Raw genomic sequence first — 17,966 nt, forward strand, 5'->3', positions numbered from 1 at the left:
GTCGTCGACGTTGACTTGTTGCTCTTCCATCTCTGTACCGCCGTGCTCGAACCCGAGGTCCTCCCCGAACACGTCCATGTCAGTCTCTGCGTCGGTCGCTCGACCTGGCATCTCCAGCCACTTCCTGCGCCATCGCTCCTCTGGTCGATCGTCCCACCAATACGAGTTGCCTGATGCCGAACCTGCCGGTGAACCTTCTGGGGAACGGGTGCTCCGTGCGGGTTCCCCTTCTGAGTCGAATCCATGGAACGTGCTGGAAGAAAGTGTGGGTGTGAACAACCAGTCGTCGAAGAAGCTCGCTGGCATGGGTTTGTGTGGGAAGAGGGCATGAAACTCGTCCTTGAGCAGGGGTTCCTCCAAAGCGTAGTCTGGTACCCAGCTATTGGCGCTGGCCCGGGTGCCCTCTCTGGCTAAGAGGTATTCGACTCCCTCTTCCCCCCATCTGGAGTCCAAAATCTCCGTGACCTCGTTGATGTGGTCCTGGTGCTTCACCTCCCGCGTCTCCGTCCGTTCCCGGAGCGGACTTGGCGCCGTCCCTGGCTCCTGGAACCTGTGAGGTGCCTTGTAGGGAGTGAGCACCGACCTGTGGAACACCGGATGCATTCTGGAACCCTCCGGCAGCGCCAGTCGGAAGGCTACCGGGTTGATCTGCGCTTCGACTTGGTACGGACCGATCTGCTTGTGCCCCAACTTCTTCTTGGCAAGCGACCTGGTCGGCACTGCGTGGGCTGCCAACCAGACCCAGTCTCCCACTTGGATCACTTCGCCAACCCGCCTGTGCTTGTCAGCTTGCACCTTGTAGGCGTGCTTAGCTAGCTCCAGCTGCCGTCTGAGTTGATCGTGGACCGCCTGCAGCTCTGACGCGAACGCGTCCGCCGTCTGTGGTTCTCCTTCCCCCACTCTCTCCAGTCCCGGGAAGGTTCTGGGATTCCTCCCATTGTTGGCAAAGAACGGCGTCACTCCTGTGGACACGTGCTTCGTGTTGTTGTAAGCGAACTCGGCTAGCGGCAGGTAATCCACCCACGTCGCAGGCTGTTGATTGGCATAGCATCTCAGGTACTGCTGCATGATGGCATTGACCCTCTCTGCTTGCCCGTTGGTCTGCGGGTGTCTTGCTGATGCCAGATTGACCTTGACATTTAGAAAACCCATCAGCTTCTGCCAGAAAGACGAGATGAACTGGCGTCCGCGGTCGGACAGGATAGACCGTGGCAGGCCATGCACTTTGAACACGTGATCTATGAACAGTTTGGCGGTTTGTTCCGCCGTGGCCACCTTCGCACACGGAATGAAATGTGCCATCTTGGTGAACAAGTCCACCACCACTAGCACAGCTGTCTTGCCTCTTGAGTTGGGTAAATCCGTCACAAAGTCCAGGGCCACCCTCTCCCACGGTTCAAACGGTGTTTGCAGCGGTTCTAACAGTCCCGCCGGTGGTCTGTGTACCGGCTTGGCCCTCTGGCAGGTGTCGCACCTCGCGACGTAGTCCTCGACCTCTCCTCTCAGCTTGGGCCACCAGAAGTCTCTCGCGACTAATTCCATCGTTTTCTCTGTGCCAAAGTGACCGGCCGTGGGTGCGTCGTGCAACTGTTGCAGTACCTTGGCGCGAAGGTCGTCTCCTGGTACATAGACAGCCCCTTTGCGTAGGAGCAAGCCGTCCCGCACCTGGAACTCGTCCGTGGTAGCCGTACCTCTGAGCAGTTCCGCCATCTTGTCTTGCGCGAATGAGTCGTCCCGCAATGCACGTCGCACCGCATCCAGGTCTACTGTAGCTGAGGCACACGCCCACGCCGTCGGTGCGAAGATGTGCATGGCCGCCGCTGGCGTCACCTCTTCTAGGTATTGCGGTTTTCGGGACAGTGCATCCGCCATGATGTTGGTGTCGCCTGGGACGTACTCTATTCGGAAATTGAAGTCAGCAAAGAACTCCGCCCAACGTATCTGCCTCTGGTTCAGGAACTGAGCCGTGCGCCAGTGCTCCAGATTCTTGTGGTCCGTGCAGACCTGCACCGTGTGCTTGGCGCCGATTAGGAAGTGCCTCCACGCCTTGAAAGCTGCATGAATGGCCAGCAACTCCCTGTCCCAGATGGTGTAGTTCTGCTCCGACTTGCTGAGCTTTCTGGAGTAGAACGCTCCCGGCCGCCACACCCCCTGCGGGTCTCGCTGCAGCAGGACAGCTCCCACGGCTCTGTCTGACGCGTCTGTCTCTACCCTCAACGGTTTACTGGGGTCGATATGCAGCAGTTGCTTCTCCGATGCGAAGAGATGCTTGAGCGCTTGAAAGGACTGTTCCGCCTGCTCCGTCCAGATGAATTTCTTTTTTTTGGAGCTGAGCGTGTCCGTAATTGCTGCCGTCTGCATCGCGAACCCCTTGATAAACTTGCGATAGAAGTTGGCGAAGCCGACAAACCGCTGGACCTCCTTCCGGTTGCGCGGGCTTTTCCAATCCAATACCGCACGAACCTTGGTGCTGTCCATGGCTATCCCCTTGTCCGACAACTTGTATCCCAGGAAATCCACCTCCGTCGTGTCGAACTGGCACTTCTCCAGCTTGGCGTACAGTCTATGTTGTTGCAACCTGCTGAGCACCTCCCTCACGTCTCGGTCGTGAGCTTGCTGCGAGTCAGAGAAAATCAGGATGTCATCCAGGAAGCAGACGCATGTCTTGTAGAGGAGTCCCTCCAACACGTGATGCATAAAAGCTTGAAAACAGTGAGAGCCATTTTGTAATCCAAAGGGCATAACTCTGTATTCGTAGGTGCCCAGCGGTGTGAACATGGCCGTCTTCCACTCATCGCCCTCCCGCATGCGGATGAGATTGTACGCCCCTCGCAGGTCCAACTTGGTGAACACGCGTCCCTTGCGCACCGTCGCGAGGAGGTCGTCAATCCTGGGCATGGGGTAATCAGACGGTTTGGTCATCTGGTTCAAAAGGCGGTAGTCCACAACTAGTCTTTTTTGGTGCGTGTCTTTCTTTTTCACGAAGAAAACGGGACTGCCCCCCACTGCCTTGGACTCTCTGATGAAGCCACGCTCCAGATTATGCTCGATGAACTGCTTGAGTTCCTGCATTTCATCTTCAGACATGGAGTATAGCCGCCCCTTCGGCAGCGTCGCCCCCGGTAGGAGGTCAATCTTGCAGTCATATGGCCGGTGAGGGGGTAGCTTGTCCGCCTCCTTCTCGCAGAAGACCTCCAAAAAGCTCGCGTATTTGTGGGGGACCGCTTGCAACGTTCCCAACTGCAGTTGTGATTCCCCCTCCTCTCCCTCCCGTCGGGGCAGGATGCAGTGTTCTGCGCAATAAGAGGAGCCGAAGATCAGTTGTCTCTGGTACCAAGCCAGTGTCGGACTGTGCCTGTCCAGCCAACTCATGCCCAACACAATGGGCGTGTCCGACAGTTGGGTGACATTAAAACTGATGACTTCCCTGTGGTTGCCAAGGCGCATCACCATCGGTGGCGTCTGCTTCACCACCTGCCCCCCTAGCAACTCTCTGCCATCCACTGTGACGACTTGCAGGGGCAGAGTGGCAGGCAATAGCTGTATAGCGTGCTGCTCCACAAAGCTCTGCGCTATAAAGTCTGCGTTGCTTCCAGAATCCACAGAAAGCGGCACTTCGATAGTGACGCCGTCGGGTAGCTGGAGAGATGCTGTGAGCTGCACTACTGGTTTGGGTGGGAGGGGATCCGTGGGTTGCAAGATTGCTGGGGACTGCTTCACAGATGCGTCTGGCTGGGCCCCAGTGCCTCCGTCTCCAGCCAGACATCGTCGTTTCCCTGCTGTGGTTCTCCTTGCTGCGTTGCTGCAGTCACCATTGCTGAGGCTGCAGTGTGCTTGTGGAGCCTCCGGGGACACTCCTTCGCCAAATGGCCTGGATCCTCGCAGATGTAACACTTCCTGTTCCCTCTAGGAGGCTTCGCTTTCACTGCTGCCGGTGCTAGGGCTCTGGCTGCTGACTGAGCCCTTGCACCTCCAACCTCCATCGGTTCCCCTCCCCCTCCTGGCGGAGGTGTGGAGTGCGCACGCGCTGCTTCCCTCGGAACGAAAGAGAAACTTCTCGCTGCTTCGCGCCCTCCACTTCCTTCATCTCTGCACCATGGACGTTCTTCCAGCCTCACCCCCACAGTCAGCGCCCTTTGGACCACCTCCTGCGTGCTTCGGGGCCTCTCCCCCCTTGCAATTTCATCCTTAACCGCTGAACTTAGACCCTCCCAGAAGAGGTCTCTGACAGGGGGCGAATCCCGATCCCATTCTAAAGCACTGACCAGCGCAAAAAATCGGGCGTGATACTGCCGGACGCTCGCCCTCCCTTGTTTTAGTCCATGAATCTCCCGTCTGGCAAGATCCACATCAATAGTAGACAAAAAACACGCATCCATCGCTTTGATAAAGGCATCTGCATTCTGAAGCGCCGGATCTTTATCCCTCCACAAATTGCGCAGCCAGGCTTTGGCATCCCCATGCAAATGGGACAATATGAACCCCACCTTCTCTTCCTCATCTCTAAAGTCTTTTGCCAGCAGTTGCAGTGCGCACATTACGTCTGCTCTAAAATTAGGGTACTGTTGCAAAGTCCCATCGAAGTGAGCCACAAGCCCTCCTGCTCTCCGTGCCAATCCCACGCCCTCCGGTCTGGGTCCCGGTTGCCCTTGCTTAACAAGCATCTCAAACCTGGCGTGTAGGTCTCTGTAGGCGGCTGTAGTCTCCTCCTCCCGTTTCTTGGAAGCCAATACCTCTGAGGACAACTGGGTCACTGCCTCTTGCAGCGCGGAGATCCTCTGTTCTTCCGTCATCTTGCTAACCTTTGTGAGCTCGCTTACAGACACCCCTCTTCCTCCCCTAGCGGCTTCTGCTCCCGCTGCGAGGTTTCAGGTTTCTGAAGCTTTGAGGAGACGGGTCTTACTGTCAGAGCTGCTACCAGGTCCCAGCTCACATAGGACCACGCCACACAGCGTCCACTTTAAAAGAGTCTTTATTGAGTTACAGGTTTCATTTCCGAACTGCAGCGTGCAGCTCTACACCTTCTGCTCTAGGTCGGCGAAGACCCGTCTGAGTCCCCGCCTCTTGCACACCAGCTTAATACCCTAGCCTTGCTCCACCTCCTTCGCCTCTCCCTACGTCTCTGGGTCCTTCTGCCCCCCTGGGCCTCCTCCCTTCTACTCTCCTCTGACGCTGACCCCCCTGATCCTTCTGCCTCCTTGCGGCGGGCTTTAGGACCTGGCTCACTCTCCGGGCTGCTTACTGCTCCAGCTTCCGCTGCATTTGAACTTGGCGCGCGCGCCCAACTCTCTACTTTCCTCTTAACCGTTGCCTCGCTCTCTGAGGAGGGCGTGACCACCCCTGACTCGTGCCCTCCCTCCTGCTGACAGCCTCCGGAACCCGATGCCTGGCTACCTTCCTCCCTGCTGCTCTCAGTCTTGAGCGTGGGTCCCGACTTCCAGCTGCTGCCGCCCTCAGTTATGAGCGTGGGTCCCGACTTCCAGCTGCTGCTCTCTGAATCTCCTCTGTTCCCTTCCTCCTGGGGTGTCCCCCCGGATCCCCCCCTTGCTCTGCTCACTGGGGCTCCCTTTTGGGAGTCCTCTGACTCACTGCTTAGGCTTGGAGATCTCGGGTCGTCATCATCACTCATTCTCCCTTCGGCTTCCTCCCCCTCGCTCTCTGTTTCCACCCTTCTCTGCGTCTCTGCTTCTGAACCCCTGACACCACCCATTGTTTCTTCATCCTGATGCAGAATTAACACACCACACCAATTGCTTTTGTTCAGTTATTCCTCTCTTTTTTAATCATTTCCCCCCCCCCATGCCAGCATCGCATTCGGTTCTTAAGGCGTTTGCTTCTTCCTCCAAGAACTCATATGCTTTCAGCCGAGAAATAAATGGTAAAAGAAAAATGTACCTGAAAGGCAAGCAAAGGTTGACATCGTTTTGCACAATAAATTAGGAGAGGGATGGGAATAAGATGGAGATGCTCTCAGCGCAATAGGTAGGATATATTTTAGGGTACCTAAATAAATATCATAAGTTACTTTGAATAAATAGAGCTCAGCATAATATACAGTGGAATTGCATCAACTTCTCAAGGTAAATCGATGGGCGGTGTTGATACCAGGTTTGGGATACCCTCAAAGCTCCTTAGGAACACAGATTGTTGGCTTATGCCAGACCCATCTAACTCAATATTGTCTACACGGGCCGGCAGAAGCTCTCCAGAGTTTTGTTTTTCCCAACACTAAGTGGAGACCACGTGCTCTACAACTGAACTATAGCCCTTCCCCCAGCACATCCCTAGATCGCAGGGAAATAATACATTGCGACAGCAGCCCTTTCTTTCCATGTTAAGAAATTTCTTAATGAGAACCAGTAGTCATCGATGGCTTTTGATGGCTGGTGGCGGCTAGCTATGACACAGCTGCAGGTCTGGGACTGAAAGGAAATGGTTCAGAAGTTGGAATGTCGCCAGCAGGGGTGCCAAGTTGAACAAAATCTATAAAAGAGGGAAGATAGGGTGCAGCAATAATATTGTATAAAAAAAAATACCACGGGAAATGGGATGGGAAGCTGATAGAACCATCAAAAATAAATTATTATGTATTGGAATTTTATGTGAAATTTGTGGGAATTTAATAAAACTTGAATGGCAACGCCCATCAGCTGGGGGGCTCAAATATTTTGTGGCAGCCAGCAAGGAGGAAGAAGAAGAAGAAGAAGAAGAAGAAGAAGAAGAAGAAGAAGAAGAAGAAGAAGAAGAAGAAGAAGAAGTTGAAGTTTATATCCTGCCCATCTGGGTGGGTTTCCCCAGCCACTCTGGGCAGCCCACAACAGAATATTAAAAACACGTTAAAAGATCAAACATTAAAAGCTTCCCTAAACAGGGCTGCCTTCAGATGTCTTCTAAATGTCAGGTAGTTGTTTATCTCTTTGTCATCTGGTGGGAGGACGCCACCACCAAGAAGGCCCTCTGCCTGGTTCCCTGCAACCTCACTTCTCGCAAGGAGGGAACCACCAGAAGGCCCTCGGAGCTGGACCTCAGTGTTCGGGCTGGACGATGGGGGTGAAGACGCTCCTTCAGGTATCCTTCAGGCTGTTTAGGACTTGAAAGGTCAGCACCAACACTTTCTGCTTGGAAACGTACTGGGAGCCAATGTAGGTATCTCGGGACGATGTTATATGGTCCCAGTGGCTGCTCCCAGTCCCCAGTCTAGCTGCCACATTCTGGATTAGTTGCAGTTTCCGGGTCACCTTCAAAGGTAGCCCCACAGAGAGCGCATGGCAGTAGTCCAAGCGGGAGATAACTAGAGGCGTAATCCCCAAGATAAGGGGATCCAGAGGGGGGAAGAATCTTTGATAGTGCTTTGATACCATCTCCAGAACCACATGGGGAAGGGATGGATGGGAGGGAAAGCTGGTGGGGAAGTGGAGAGGCAAAACACACACACCCATCCCAAATAGTAAAGGTAAAGGGACCCCTGACCATTAGGTCCAGTTGCGCCCGACTCTGGAGTTGCGGCAATCATCTCGCTTTACTGGCTGAGGGAGCCGGCGTACAGCTTCCGGGTCATGTGGCCAGCAGGACTAAGCCGCTTCTGGCGAACCAAAGCAGTGCACGGAAATGCTGTTTACCTTCCTGATGGAGCGGTACCTATTTATCTACTTGAACTTTGAACTGCTAGGTTGGCAGGAGCAGGGACCGAGCAACGGGAGCTCACCCCGTCATTGCGGGGATTCGAACCACCAACCTTCTGATCGACAAGTCCTAGGCTCTGTGGCTTAACCCAAAGCGCCACCCACATCCCGTTCCCATCGCAAATATTTTCTCCAAATTGGCCCTTCTCAAGAACATTTTTCTGGAGATGTCATGTTCGTGGATGCAATCCTGGCTTGCGGTTTGGACCTCTCGTTGCCCAACAATGTCAGCACTCTGTGGGTTGATGTCATCTGGACGCTTCTGGGGCAGTGGAGCCAGGAACCTGGAAAGGGGCCTTCACTACATGGCTACTCTCTCCCAAACATCTGTATCGGGGCTCTTATTGAACGGAGGCCTTTCCTGGACGACGATTAACAAAACAAAACAGAATAGAACGTGGGTGGGGTGGGGTGGGGGGACAAAAAAGGAAAGATGGCAAGAATAAAAGGGAGCCTTTTCACGTACAGATGTTTTTTCCACCCGCCTCGGATCTCACTTCCGCCGACCCTTTGGAAATTTTAGCACGGTGGAAACGGTCCGTTTTCACGCAGAAGCACGGTCCTGAGAAAGGAAGATATTGTGAGAAAGGGGCATCGTTAAGGAAAAACTGCTGTTGACTGGGAAATGTCCTCCTGGCCGGCTGAATGGAGAGACGGATGGCAGGAACTCAGGGAGAGGGAGAGAGAAAGAGAGAGAGAGGCCCCTGAGCTAAACTGGTGCAGAATGGATGGAGAAGGAGGAGAAATGGCCTGGAAAACAGCTACAGGAATGGTCGAAGCACACTGGGAGAGCAATTGCAAAACATCCCAGGTTCAATGTATTACAGTATTTTAATATTTTTTTGGAAGCCGCCCAGAGTGGCTGGGGAAGCCCAGCCAGATGGGCGGGGTATAAATAATGAATTATTATTATTATTATTCCAGTAGTGATGTATGGAAGTGAGAGCTGGACCATAAAGAAGGCTGAGCACCAAAGAATCGATGCTTTTGAATTATGGTGCTGGAGGAGACTCTTGAGAGTCCCATGGACTGCAAGAAGATCAAACCTCTCCATTCTGAAGGAAATTAGCCCTGAGTGCTCACGGGAAGGACAGATCCTGAAGCTGAGGCTCCAAGACTTTGGCTACCTTCGGAGAAGAGAAGACTCCCTGGAAAAGACCCTGATGTTGGGAAAGATGGAGGGCACAAGGAGAAGGGGACGACAGAGGACGAGATGGTGGGACAGTGTTCTCAAAGCTACCAGCATGAGTTTGACCAAACTGGGGGAGGCAGTGGAAGACAGGAGTGCCTGGCATGCTCTGGTCCAGGGGGTCACGAAGAGGCGGACACGACTAAACAACAACAACAACAACATTACTATTATTGTTATTGTTATTCAAGGCCCAATAACCATGGACAGAATCTGAGCTAGATGAACTGGCTCTTTGCTCCGGTAGCTATGTCTTTGAGGGGGAAGACTGCAGCCCAGTGAGTTTGCATGCGGAAGGTCCCAGGATCATATCTCCAGCACCTGCAGGAAGGGCGGGGAGCAACCCCTATCTGAAATCTAGCACAGCTGCTGCCTGTTGGTTTGTTTTGGTCCAAACGGTCCGGGTTTGCATCAGAATGCACCTGTGCTCAGGGATAACGCTCCCCCTTGTGTTTGATGGCTCTTCAACAGCGGACATCGTGCAGCCCCCTAGTTCCCCCACAACCCTCCATGCCCTCTTTTCAATGCACGCGGTATGCGCTCGTGCGCTATTTGCGCTTACATGTGCCTTTGCGTGTGTACGCATTGGCACATGCATTTCTTGCGTGCTGCAAAACCGTGAGAGGTGCAAATCTCAAATGTGTTTCGGTTCTCGTGAAAGTGCAAATTGGCTTTAAAATGCAGACCTAATCGAATCTCTCCCCTGTCCCCTTAACCCCAGACATAGGAAGTTTCCACCACCCGGCCGCCGCATCCACAGATGCCATGAGATTCGGCTGCAATTCACAGCCCTTATAGCTTTGAGCAGGTAAAGGTAAAGGGACCCCTGACCATTAGGTCCAGTCGTGGCTGACTCTGGGGTTGTGGCCCTCATCTTGCTTTACTGGCCGAGGGAGCTGGCGTACAGCTTCCGGGTCATGTGGCTAGCATGACTAAGCCACTTCTGGCGAACCAAAGCAGCACACGGAAATGCTGTTTACCTTCCCGCCAGAGCGGTATCTATTTATCTACTTGCACTTTGATGTGCTTTCAAACTGCTAGGTTGGCAGGAGCAGGGACTGAGCAACAGGAGCTCACCCTGTCGCAGGGATTCGAACCGCTGACCTTCTGATCAGCAAGTCCTAGGCTCTGTGGTTTAACCCACAGCGCCACCCACGTCCCTCATCCAGCGTTCCTAGCTTAGAGCAAGGACTCTCTTATTTCCAAACTGGTTTTCAGAGCAGCGTTGGACAAAGAGCTCTGCGATAGTCAGGCAACGTTTCACAGCAATGTCACCGTTGTTTACTCTGGAAGGATATAAATGAGCCCTCGGACTTCTGCCTTGGCCAAGCCAACTTCATTTGTCTCCCGAAAGAGCATTTCTTTCTCTCTCTCTCCTCTCTTTCTTGGCTGCCTTCCCGGGCCAAGGAAATGCTAAACAGAAGGACTAACCGTAAAGTCCTGCCGCCCTTCACAGGCAGGAGCAAAGAACGTGGAATGCAAGCCAGCCCTATGGATCAGGGCAGCTGCCTGCTGTCCAGCCAGGGCGGACAACTAGGGCAAAACGCATGCCGCGAAGCAAAACAAAGGTTCCTATTTGTGACGAGAGGGGCACTTCCTTCCACACAAGCAACAATTCCTCACTGACCTGCAAATGAATCAGGCCTGAGTCTCTAAGACTGGTGCAACTGCCTCAATTCCAACCTTGCCAGCAAAAGTGAAGCTGGGATCAAAGGACACATGGCTGCTGCTCTCACACAAGAGACCAGAGCCCTGCGGGATTTTGACATCTTTCCGCAGGGCCTGCAAGATGGAGCTGTTCCGCCAGGCCTTTGGTCAGGGTTCAGTCTGATTCTTTTCTTTCCTAGCCCGCTCACAGGTCCTTTATAAGACCAGTGGTAACATTTGGCCCTGGCGAATATCAACCACTCTCAATTTTACCCGTGGGCTGCCATCTGTCCAGATTTTAATTTGCTCTGAACTAATTTTAAGATGTATTTTAATTAATCGATTGCCTGTTTTTATGTTCTTATGTTCTTTGTATACGGTGTTAGTTTTATGATGGTAGCCGCCCTGAACCTGGCAATGGCCGGGGAGGTAAAGGTAAACGGATCCCTGACCATTAGGTCCAGTCATGACCGACTCTGGGGTTGCGGCGCTCATCTCGCTTTATTGGCCGAGGGAGCCGGCATACAGCTTCCGGGTCATGTGGCCAGCATGACTAAGCCGCTTCTGGCGAACCAGAGCAGTGCACGGAAATGCCATTTACCTTCCCGCCAGAGTGGTACCTATTTATCTACTTGCACTTTGACGTGCTTTCAAACTGCTAGGTTGGCAGGAGCAGGGACCGAGCAATGGGAGCTCACCCCGTCGCGGGGATTCGAACCACCGACCTTCTGATCGGCGAGTCCTAGGCTCTGTGGTTTAACCCACAGCGCCACCCGCGTCCCTTTTGCCAGAAGTATGGATGGGCATCTATGTCCCGGTTTCTGGTTATTATTTTTCCCAATCTTAAGTTCGGTTCCATCACATTTCCGCATTAGTTTGCAATTTTTCTTGGGGGAAAGTTCTCATGAAAATTGATGAGCATTTTATTACGAATTTGACACTCCCCCCCCCCAATATATGTACCTCGTGCAATGGATTTTTGTACGTCATATGCATATGTATGCACATTTAACCCTAGGATATGTATATTCATTTGCAGTTTAATCGACTGGAGAACTGCATTGCAAAATTCGGAGAAGTGCAAATGTCAAAGGATGGCTGCTTTGGCCCCCATATTGTTTCGGGGACGTGTGAATCCAGTATACCTGAAGGAGCGTCTCCGCCCCCATCATTCAGCCCAGACACTGAGGTCCAGCTCCGAGGGCCTTCTGGCGGTTCCCTCCCTGCGAGAAGTGAGGTTACAGGGAACCAGGCAGAGGGCCTTCTCGGTGGTGGCGCCCACCCTGTGGAACACCCTCCCATCAGATGTCAAGGAAATAAGCAACTACCTGACTTTTTGAAGACATCTGAAGGCAGCCCTGTTTAGGGAAGTTTTTAATGTTTGATGTTTTATCATGTTTTTAATATTCTGTTGGGAGCTGCCCAGAGTGGCTGGGGAAACCCAGACAGACAGGTGGGGTATAAATATTAAGCTGTTGTTGTTGTTGTTGATTTGCCATTAAATGGTAACTGAATCAAATTTATCTTCCTCCTCACCGGTCAGCAGCAATTGCCTCTTAAGGCTGAATATCTGGTTCCTTCTTCAGTAGAGAAGCCATCAACCTCGCTTTGAGAAGCACAGCGACACTGCAAATTTAAACTTGTTTTGACTGTCATTTCCATTATTTCACGGAATAAAGAGAGTTGCCTTAACGCCAAGTCAGTCCATTGATTCATCTAGTGGATTATTGTGTACTGTAACCTTCGCCAGATGTTATAGGACTGCAATGCCCAGCATCCCTGACCCTTGGGCTAAGCTGGTGGAGACAGATGGGAGTTGTAGTTCTGTGGTGTCCAGAGGCTGTTTTCCTCTGGTTGGCTGTGGCTCCTGCAGTTCTCCCTGAGGCAAAGATGGAACATGGAACCTAACACCTTTTGGAAAGTAGGCAATTCCAGAGATTTGAACTCAGGACGTTCTGCTTCCCAAATTATGGTCCCTCACAAAGCCTGGAGACAATTAGGAAGTTGCCTTGGCCAGAGCTTTAGCAGCTCACACACTGCCTCGTCCAGGATTTCCCAAACTTGGATCTCTTTCCAGCTGTTTTTGGACTACAGTTCCCATCATCCCTGACCTGCTAGCTAGGGATGATGGGAGTCGTAGTCCAAAAACAGCTGGAGACCCAAGTTTGGGAAACACTGGCCTGCTCCATTTCTCAGGAGTAGGCGATCTGAGGATTGTGTCCCAATAAAACATCTAGCACATGAGCAGGGTCTGGTATGCTTTCAAACAGGGTGGGGGGACGACTGCGTGTTGAGGTTCCTGCATCGCAGGGGGTTGGACTAAATGACCCCCGGGGGTCCCTTCCAACTTGACCATTCTATGATTCTCTCTACACTCAACCATCAACAGTTCTCCACAGCCCTTCCCTGAACTACCTCAAGATCCCAGAGATCGAACTTTGGACCGCCTGCATGCAGCGATGCCTCTTTCCCGCAAAATCCATTTAAGCTCCTAGTCCTCATGGTTCTGAGCAGATTGAAACAGCAGCGCAGGTGCCTTAAGACTGAGTCAGGGCCACAGAGCTCCACGTTGGCCCAGCCTGCTGGCAGAGGCTCTCCATGATTTCACACATAACTGGAAGCGCCAGGAATCGAAACCTGCAAAACTCTGCCACCAAACCGCCGTCTTCTCCAACGTCCCTCCAATGTTTAATGTGGAATATTTGAGCTCTTCGGTTTCAGAATCCCCCGGACGCCGCCGATTCCGTTAAGAATTTGATGCAACGCCTGGAAAGGAACGTCAGCCTTTTTGTACACATTAGTCAATACTTTAAACCTATGTCTACATGTATATACAAACACATACATTTCACACAGCACTGTTATAACGGTGTGTGTACTTTAAGATGGCGGCAGATGGCTGCCCTGCAAGTATAAGAGGAGCACTCCTCAATCTCTCAACCCTTCTTCGCCCGCAGGATTCAGAAGGCGCAGCATGGGCAGGAACAGCCCCTGGCACCCAGGCCCCATGTGGAACCATCCCCGTAAAGATCTCCAGCTTAGGCAAAGCGGGCACCTCCAGAAGACCACCAGGCAAGAGATCTCTCTTGTTTTCGATCCGCTGCAAAGCTTGGAACGGCGTTCCTCCAGCCAGCTGCGTCGAGAGTGCGCCGGTTCCTCCATCGCAGCAGCGCGGCGGGCTGTTCCGGCGAGGCCCTTGACAGGATTCCTTGCACCGCTGGAATCAAGAGCTTCTCCGGCTCCCCACCAGTTGAGGAGACCCGCAACCAGACGCTGGCTTCTCTTGGTCTCCATTGACGGCCCTGAGGTAGACTTAAAATCCAGTTGTCTCCTTGGCTGCTCCAAGCGGGGATGTCCTGGCGGTCTTCTCCTCGCGTCCTCTTCCACCTTTGGACAACCACCCACACGCCAGCAGCCTCTGGGCACTGCTGGGTGTGCAGCCAGGCCCCTCGTCTTCCAACCTTTGCTCCATCACACGCAGCCGCACTCTTTGGCTGACACCTCGTTCACCGTGTAGTAGCGGTTCCCCGCGTCCAAGAAGGAGACGTCGTCGTCGTACGACAGGGGGCGGCAGCACGGCCGGGCCCTCACCTTCTCCTTCTTGATCTTCCGCATGCTCCTCACGTTCTTGAGGGACAGGTCGTAGTTGCGCACGGCCGAGTCGCAGGTGCCGCTGCAGTAGCGGAAGAGGACCGTCTCGTCCGACTTGTACCCGAGGCCCAACTCGCTGACAGTCACCTCCAGCTCCTTGAGGGAGCAGGGCTTGTGGCGGGCCTTGGCGCGTTTCATCCGGTTACCTGCTTTGGCGAAGAGCGGCAGTTCGTGGCCCCCCGAATTCATGGACTGGCTGTACCTCTCGATCAGCGTGGAGATGAGGTGGCGGATTTCTCCCTCCGTGTAGCTCTCGAACAACGTGCTGTCTGGAATTTTTTAAAGAAACGACAGAAAATTAGAATAATTATAATAATAATATAAGGGACTTGGGTGGCACTGTGGGTTAAACCACAGAGCCTAGGACTTTCCTATATTGCACAGAGCCTAGGACTTGCACTATATTATTTTCCGTTCAGCAGCCTAACAGCCCATGGACAGAATCTGTTTTTTAGCCTGTTGGTACGAGTGATTATGGGACGCTGTGGGTTAAACCACAGAGCCTAGGACTTGCCGATCAGAAGATTGGCGGTTCGAATCCCCGCGACGGGGTGAGCTCCCGTTGTTCGGTCCCTGCTCCTGCCAACCTAGCAGTTCAAAAGCACACCAGTGCAAGTAGATAAATAGGTACCGCTCCGGCGGAAATGTAAACAGTGTGTCCGTGCGCTCTGGTTCTCCAGAAGCGGCTTAGTCATGCTGGCCACATGACCCGGAAGCTGTACATTGGCTCCCTCGTCCAGTAAAGTGAGATGAGCGCCGCAACCCCAAAGTCGGTCACAACTGGACCTAATGGTCAGGGGTCCCTTTACCTTAATAACAACATAATAATAAAATTTTATTTATATCCCGCCCTCGCCAGCCGAAGCTGGGCTCAGAGCGGCCAACAACAATAAAAGTAAGATAGCATTCTAAAATCAATTCATTTTAAAATCAATTCAAAATCAGATTAATGGCAACCATTGTGCTAGAGTTCTGTGAGGATTGCCAAAGGAGGGGGTCAGGCTGTGCCCTGGCCAAAGGCCTGGTGGAACAGCTCCGTCTTGCAGGCCCTGCGGAAAGATGTCAAGTCCCGCAGGGCCCTAGTCTCTTGTGACAGAGCGTTCCACCAGATCGGGGCCACAGCCGAAAAAGCCCTGGCTCTGGTCGAGGCCAGCCTAACCTCCCTGTGGCCCGGGACCCCCAAGATGTTTTTGTTTGAAGACCATAAGGACTATACTGAAATGGCAAAACTGACCGGGCGACTCTGGAATCAAGAAGATAATGACTTTAAAAAAAAGAATGGGAAGAACTTATAACTTATTTAGGAGACCATTGTTAAACAAATAAAAACGTCTTGTAAAGAAACGGGGGGGGGGATGGATAATTCAGAGAGATGAAAACTGTGGAGAACGTAATGATATGTAGTTTTAGAATAATTATTCCTTCCAGTAGCACCTTAGAAACCAACTAAATTTGTTATTGGTAGGAGCTTTCATGTATCTGAAGAAGTGTGCATGCACACGAAAGCTCATACCAATAACAAACTTAGTTGGTCTCTAAGGTGCTACTGGAAGGAATTTTTAAATTTTATTTCGACTACGGCAGACCAACACGGCTACCTACTTATATCTAGAATAATTATGTTAAGGACCCACGCAGGGGACACGAGGGGAACTTGTGAGATTCAGAGAATCTCATATATGGATATGGTAAAAGTTTTTTTTTCTTTAAAAAGAACCCAAAACTCTCCCGTCCACCGCCACAAACATGGGCCACAGCCCTCTATGTTTATTTTTTTGCATTAAATACCCTCCCCACCCCACAACCCGATGTGCTGTTTAGCACGCTCCGAGCATCCAGCGTTTTTCCACGAAGGCAACTTGGCCTCCGCTCACAACCTGGATTTAACAGCCTCCACGAAGCCTCCGAGGGCCTTTAAAGGACCCAGCGGCCGGAGGCTTTTATTCCATTCCCAGGCAGGAAAGAACAAAAGGGAACAGCAGCATCTGATTCCAATGACCATTCGCCGCCGGTAATTCGCTGACGCCAAATTGAGGAAGGGCCCAGAAAGCTCGGTTTGAAACAGTCGGGGTTTGCTTGCTTGCTTGGCACGTTGTCCTAATAATAATAATAATAATAATAATAATAATAATAATAATAATTTATTATTTTGCCGACAAAGGTCCGTATAGTTAAAGCTATGGTTTTCCCAGTAGTGATGTATGGAAGTGAGAGCTGGACCATCAAGAAGGCTGATCGCCGAAGAATGGATGCTTTTGAATTCTGGTGCTGGAGGAGACTCTTGAGAGTCCCATGGACTGCAAGAAGATCAAACCTCTCCATTGTGAAGGAAATCAGCCCTGAGTGCTCACTGGAAGGACAGATCCTGAAGCTGAGGCTCCAAGACTTTGGCCACCTCAGGAGAAGAGAAGACTCCCTGGAAAAGACCCTGATGTTGGGAGAGATGGAGGGCGCAAGGAGAAGGGGACGACGGAGGACGAGATGGTGGGACAGTGTTCCCGAAGCTACCAGCATGAGTCTGACCAAACTGCGGGAGGCAGTGGAAGACAGGAGTGCCTGGCGTGCTCTGGTCCAGGGGGTCACGAAGAGGCGGACATGACTAAACGACTAAACAACAATTTATTATTTATACCCCGCCCATCTGGCTGGGTTTCCCCTTCACGTTGGGGAAGGAGTTAGCCTGGCCCTCCAAGTTTGTTCAGCCAGCCAGACCCCCTACCTGCTCGCCTTCTTACTTACAGCTTCCTTCTCCTCCTTACATACCCTCCAACACTCCTCAGATGAAAATAGGGACATTTCTCACTCACCCCCCTGCCAACTGACCCCCCTTGACCTCCCTTTTCTTTTCTTTTTTGCTGTTGTTCTCCTTCCCTCTCCCCGCTGAAACTCCCGCACCCGATCGGAAGCGGCATCAGACACTCAGGTTCCAAAAATAGTTCGCAAACCGGAACACTCACTTCTGGGTTTGCAGGCTCTGAGAGCCAAAACATTCGACTCACTCTGGAAGAATGGCAGGTGAAGGTGATAGACTATATGGGATTGGCTGAAATGACTGGCAGAATCCGTGACCAGGGGAAAGAGACGGCGGATGAAGATTGGAAGAAATTTAAAATTTATCTTAAGAAACATTGTAAAATTAATGAATGCTAAAATGTTGAGGTTTTAGAAAAATGGGGATTACGGCTGTAGAAGATTAAGTAAAAGAAAAGAACAAGGTGAAAATTAGATAAATTTAAGGGTGAGGATTTGCTGAAACAAATTTGGAAACTGGGATGCAGAAAGGGAAGGTACGGGGAAGTCGCTGAAGTAAGGTTTAAGAAAAAAGGATCTGAAATTATACATGTTTGTTTATATGTTTGTTTGTTTGTATTGTTTTGTGTTTATATAAATTGTGAAAAACCAATAAAAATTTTTTTTAAAAAAAAACATTCGACTCGCAAGGCGTTCAGCATCCAAGGTACAACTGTATTATTATTATTATTATTATTATTATTATTATTATTATTATTATTATACCCCATCTATCTGACTGGGTTGCCCCAGTGTCTCTGGACAGCTTCCAACATACAGTCATACCTCGGGTTACAGACGCTTCAGGTTGCGTTTTTCTGGGTTACGGACACGCCAAATCCCGGAAGTAACGGAACGGGTTACTTCCAGGTTTCGGCGGCCGCGCATGCAGAGAAGCGCTACATCGGGCTTTGTGCATGCGCAGAAGCGCTGAATCGCAACCCAAACGTGTGCAGACGTGGCGCTGCGGGTTGCGAACATGCCTCCCGCACGGATCACGTTCGCAA

The 17,966-nt window shown here is 51.7% G+C and overlaps 1 protein-coding gene across 3 annotated transcripts in view; it reads right to left on the minus strand.

Annotated features, from left to right (window-relative positions):
- NRTN (neurturin) overlaps positions 1-17,966 on the minus strand; it is an 89,556-nt gene that overhangs the window by 16,968 nt on the left and 54,622 nt on the right. For 2 of the 3 annotated variants that reach the window (XM_082206758.1, XM_082206759.1), the window contains exon 3: positions 9,898-14,438. In XM_082206758.1, the coding sequence (XP_082062884.1) occupies positions 13,990-14,438 (449 nt within the window). In that variant the 3' untranslated portion in view covers positions 9,898-13,989. Of the gene's footprint in view, positions 1-9,897; positions 14,439-17,966 lie in introns of those variants that run through there. The other variant, XR_014215191.1, reaches the window with a different exon arrangement.

This window comes from Podarcis vaucheri (assembly GCF_965113315.1).
Source record: "Podarcis vaucheri genome assembly, chromosome: 18".
NCBI lineage: Eukaryota > Metazoa > Chordata > Lepidosauria > Squamata > Lacertidae > Podarcis > Podarcis vaucheri.